The 5,365-nt window shown below is 48.8% G+C and overlaps 1 protein-coding gene across 1 annotated transcript in view; it reads right to left on the reverse strand.

Annotated features, from left to right (window-relative positions):
- The window catches only part of RANBP10 (RAN binding protein 10), an 82,775-nt gene that overhangs the window by 18,979 nt on the left and 58,431 nt on the right, over window positions 1–5,365 (reverse strand). The window contains exon 4 of the mRNA XM_011996722.1: window positions 2,368–2,535. Coding sequence (XP_011852112.1) covers window positions 2,368–2,535 — 168 coding nt within the window. The remainder of the gene's footprint in view (window positions 1–2,367; window positions 2,536–5,365) is intronic.

Here is a 5,365-nt window from a genome sequence, read left to right on the forward strand (position 1 = left end):
TTTTTGAGACGGAGTCTCGCTCTGTTGCCCAGGCTGGAGTGCAGTGGCGCGATCTCGGCTCACTGCAAGCTCCGCCTCCCAGGCCCACGCCATTCTCCTGCCTCAGCCTCCCGAGTAGCTGGGACCACAGGTGCCTGCCACCGCACCCGACTAATTTTTTGTATTTTTAGTAGAGACGGGTTTCACCATGTTAGTCAGGATGGTCTCGATCTCCTGACCTTGTGATCCACCCGCCTTGGCCTCCCAAAGTGCTGGGATTACAGGCGTGAGCCACCGTGCCCGGCCAACTTAATTATTCTTAAATGGCTGATGTCTCCCAGGACAAGCTCAACTGTACACTGAAGGGCTCAAATCTTAACCTTCTCTTCTTTCTATATTTTTTAACAACATCTTCATGAAAACATAAACACAAACAAATTTTAGATTAATGCAAGACTGAAAAGGATATCAAATATTTGAGATAGAACAAGTAAGAACACAGAAGGTGTTGACAGGCTGGAAAAAAAGTCAAAATACTACTAGATGAAGTTTAATTACAAGATGTGTGAGGTCTTGGATGGGGGTCTATAAAAAGCATCCACTAAGGAGATGGGTTTCTAAAAACAGCCAAAGGGTTTGAGGTGACATTAAAGTGGCCATCTGCTCTCTATGGGACCTTGGGACTTGACTGACAAAGAGCTCATGGCCCTTTGGTGGTCCTGGTGCACATGAAGGGCCTGGAGGAGACAGATGCAGGTACAGAGGGAACAGCAGAGTCTGCCCCCATCCATGAGCAAAATGTGGACAAGCTGGAGGGATGTGAGGAAGGCAGCTATACAAGGGGGCGGGTGAAGGGGGGCTTGCATATAGGGTGAGAGCCCACAATAGTGGCCCCTGGGACTTTGATAGCAGAACCCAGAACCAAGAAATAGCTGGAGTCAGAGTGCCGAGTGGAGAGTGAAGAGCTGTCTTGAGGCCCTGGCCCACCCTCTACCCACCCGCTAGCTCCTCACCAGCTGGTCACTAGCAACTGCAGCCAGGTGGTCATCAATTTCAGAGGAGGGTTTCTCTGATGTGCACCTAGGTCAGCTCAGTAGTGTCTGTGCTATGTTCTCGGCTGCCTAGCTACCAAGGCTTTCCTGCCAACTCTTAGCTGGGGCATCCAGTTGCCCTACTGAGGAATGCTGGCTCCTAGGCATGCAGCCCCAGCCATCAGCAATCCAATTCCCACTCAGGTGCCCTGATTCTAGCTGCGCTCATCTCCTGGAGAAGTCATAGAGGGGATGTGGAGAGTTGCAGCCACCTTTTTACTGACCCTCAAGCCAAGGGAAATGGGACTTCTAGGAGTTGGGTTCCAAGTAAAATGCCCACTCCCTTTCCTGGCAGAGCTGCTGGCAGCTGGGCTGGTAGAGTTCTGCCAGTCCTCTCCTCACTATACCATTCCATTCTGGAGAACTAGGGTGTGTAGACTGGAGACCTCTGCAAACCCAGGCAGGCAGACCAGGCAGTTAGTCACCACCTCAGGGCCAATGTGGTCAAATACCAGTTAGCACCCAGTAGGCAAGACATCAGAATAGCCAAAGTCTCTTCCTCTCAAGCCCTAATCCTAAATGTCTATGCACGTACAGGAATGCTCCTTCCAGGGATCCCACAGGCCCCATCCTCTTCCACTGATTGCAATTTCTCCTGGGTTTCTTCTCCTGGTTAACAGCAATACCAATCCAGCCATTTTCCCACCTTGCCTTCTTGCAAGTGTACCCCATCTGTCACCAAGCCCTGCAAGGCCACACCTGGGCCTTTGTCCTATATTCATCACTACTGCCTTACCTCAGGCTATCTGCCTCTTCCCCTGGTCTTTACTCTGGTCCATCCTTCATGGTTTCACCAGAAGCCTTTTTCAATGTAACTGCCCCAGCTGCTGCCCATTCACCAAGAACAGACCAGAGGTCTGGCCCTATCTGACTCCAGCCTGTTTACCTCCTGGACTAGTGCCACCCTCACTGCTGCTCCACAGCAACCAGCACCAAAGTCTGGGCCAAGTCACAGGCACGCAACCCACCACCACACAACCTATGCGAGGGTTCCCCAAACTTCTCATCAGATGCCAAACCTTGCTCCATCAAGTGCCACCAAAGCCAAGATCACGACCAGGATACTACTGCACTCTCAGCATCCTCCCCGGGCTGGATAAATGCAGCTGACCGGCTGGATGAACAAAGGCGTGCCCCTGCTACCCTCTATTCACCTGAAAGGGCTCCAATGCCTGGAAATGGTGCGGTACCCCAGAGCTCAGCAGAGGTGACACTGCCTTGAGCACTTGCCCCTGAGCCTCTCACCAACCAAAGTGGCTCCACAAAGCAGAGCCTCCAAGGTCCCTCATGCACACACCAAGGCTGTGGCCATTCTTGGTGTAGAAGCAGGTGCCATTGATGAGGTTGACGCAGCAGCCGATCACGTCTCCTGTGGTGAATGTGGGACCATAGGGCTGGCCAGTCCCCGAGGAGCAGAAGGAATGCCCATCATCACCATGGTAACCATAGGAATGTTTGTCCCAACCTGTGGGGGAAGAGAGCAGCAATAACTGAGTAGGTACTTGAGGGAGGAACAAGACAGTCACAGAAGCCCACCCAGGTCTCTCAGCCTCTCCTCAGCCTGCCCCACCTCTGTCAGCACTCTTGGCTTCTAACAGAGCCACCAGTAGACAGAGTCTGGCTGTGAGTCCAGCAGGTGACTGCCCAAGTAGCTGATGCAGCCCCACAGAGGAATGATCCCATGCTGTGGTTAACAGGATCAGTGACCCGGAAAGAACACACGAGAGGGTGGCACAACAAGGAGGTGGTCAGGAGAAGCCTTGTGAAGGAGCGAGAGCTGGAAGTGACCTTGGAAGTGTACCTGGCAGGTTGTTAAAAATGGTTTTTTGTTTGTTTGTTTGTTTGTTTGTTTTGAGATGGAGTCTCACTCTGTCGCCCAGGCTGGAGTGCCGTAGTGTGATCTTGGCTCACTGCAACCTCCGCCTCCCAGTTTCAAGGGATTCTCTTGCCTCGGCCTCTGGAATAACTGGGATTACAGGTGCCCAGCTAATTTTTGTATTTTTAGTAGAGACGGTGTTTCAACATGTTGGCCAGGCTAGTCTCAAACTCCTGACCTCAGGTGATCCTCCAGTCTCGGCATCCCAAAGTGCTAAGATTACAGACATGAGCCACCATACCCAGCCAATTCTCCCTTTTATTTATTTATTTATTTATTTATTTTGAGACGGAGTCTTGCTCTGTCACCCGGGCTGGAGTGCAGTGGCCGGATCTCAGCTCACTGCAAGCTCCACCTCCCGGGTTCACGCCATTCTCCTGCCTCAGCCTCCTGTGTAGCTGGGACTACAGGCGCCTGCCACCTCGCCCAGCTAGTTTTTTTGTATTTTTTAGTAGAGATGGGGTTTCACCATATTAGCCAGGATGGTCTTGATCTCCTGACCTCGTGATCCACCCGTCTCGGCCTCCCAAAGTGCTGGGATTACAGGCTTGAGCCACCGTGCCCGGCCAATTCTCTCTTTTAAAATGTACAATTCAAATGAGTTTTAACAAATGTATACAGTTGAATTACCACCACCACAATCAAGACACAGAACATTTCCATCACTAAAGCTGAGCTTGGTGGCTCATGCTTGTAATCCTAACACTTTGGGAGGCTAAGGCGGGAGGATCACTTGAGGTCAGGAGGTCAAGATCAGCCTGGGACAACATAGTGGGACCTCATCTCTATAAAAAATTTTAAAAATAGTCCAGGGGCAGTGGCTCACACCTGTAATCCCTACACTTTGGGAGGCCGTGGCGGGGGGATCACCTGAGGTCGGGAGTTCAAGACCAGCCTGACCAACATGGAGAAACCCCGTCTCTACTAAAAATACAAAATTAGTCAGGCATGGTGGGGCACGCCTATAATCCCAGCTACTTGGGAGGCTGAGGCAGGAGAATCGCTTGAACCCAGGAGGCAGAGGTTGTGGTGAGCTGAGATCGTGCCACTACACTCCAGCCTGGGCGATAGAGCAAGACTCTGTCTCAAAAATAATAATAATAATAAATTAGCCAGGTGTGGTGGTGCCTGCCTGTAGTCCCAGGTACTCAGGAGGCTGAGGTGGGAGGATTATTTAAGCCCAGTTCAAGGCTGCAGTGAGCTATGATCATGCCAGTGTACTCCAGCCTGGGCAACAAAGTGAGACCCTATTTTCCCAAGAAAAGTTCCCTCAGGCCTCTTGGGAGTCAATTTATTCCATCTATCCCCAGTCCCTGGCAACACTGATCTGATGTGTTCCTATGGTTTTGCCTTTTCCAGAATTTCACATAAATGGAATCATAGAACATGAGGTGTCTTGCCTGGCTTCTTACACTTAGCACAATGCATCTGCAATCCATCCATGTTGTTAGGAGAAGCAGTGTTCCATTCCTTTTTATTGCTGAGTAGTACTCCATGCTGAGTAGTACTCCATGTTATGGATACACCCCAGTTTTTCTGTCTGTTTATACACCAGTTGATGACACTTGAGTTGTTATAATTTTTAGCTATTATGAATAAAGCCAACAAATATTTGCTTTAAGGTATTTGCACAGACATATGTTTTCATTTCTCTTGGATAAATACTTACAAGTGGTATTGCTGGGTTATAAGATAAGTGTATGTTTAATTTGATAAGAAACTGTCAAACTGTTTTCCAAAGTGGCTGTGCTATTTTGCTTTCCAACCAGAAATGTATGAGTTCCATATCTTCTTCAGTATTTACTATTCTCAGTTTTTTTTTAATTTTGGCCTTTTAGTGTATATATAGTGGTTTCATTTTATTTTATTTTATTTTATTTTTGAGACGGAGTCTGGCTCTGTCGTCCAGGCTGGAGTGCAGTGGCCAGATCTCAGCTCACTGCAAGCTCCGCCTCCCGGGTTTACGCCATTCTCCTGCCTCAGCCTCCCGAGTAGCTGGGACTACAGGCGCCCACCACCTCGCCTGGCTAGTTTTTTGTATTTTTTAGTAGAGACGCGGTTTCACCATGTTAGCAGGATGGTCTCGATCTCCTGACCTCGTGATTCGCCCGTCTCGGCCTCCCAAAGTGCTGGGATTACAGGCTTGAGCCACCGCGCCCGGCCTATAGTGGTTTTGATATCACTGTGGTTTTAATATACATTTTCCCTATGACAAAATATATTGAGTATCTTTTAATGTACTCATTTGCCATCTATTTGTTGGAAAACTATTCAACTGTCTATTCAAATTTTTAACTCATTTTTTTATTGGATTGTTTATTGTATTGCACTGTAAAGGTTGATATATTTTAGATACAAGCCCTTTTATGTTCTGTGAGTATTTCTTCCAGTCTGTGGCTTATCATCATTTTTTTTTTTT

This window comes from Mandrillus leucophaeus, unplaced genomic scaffold, assembly GCF_000951045.1.
Source record: "Mandrillus leucophaeus isolate KB7577 unplaced genomic scaffold, Mleu.le_1.0 Scaffold522, whole genome shotgun sequence".
Lineage (NCBI taxonomy): Eukaryota > Metazoa > Chordata > Mammalia > Primates > Cercopithecidae > Mandrillus > Mandrillus leucophaeus.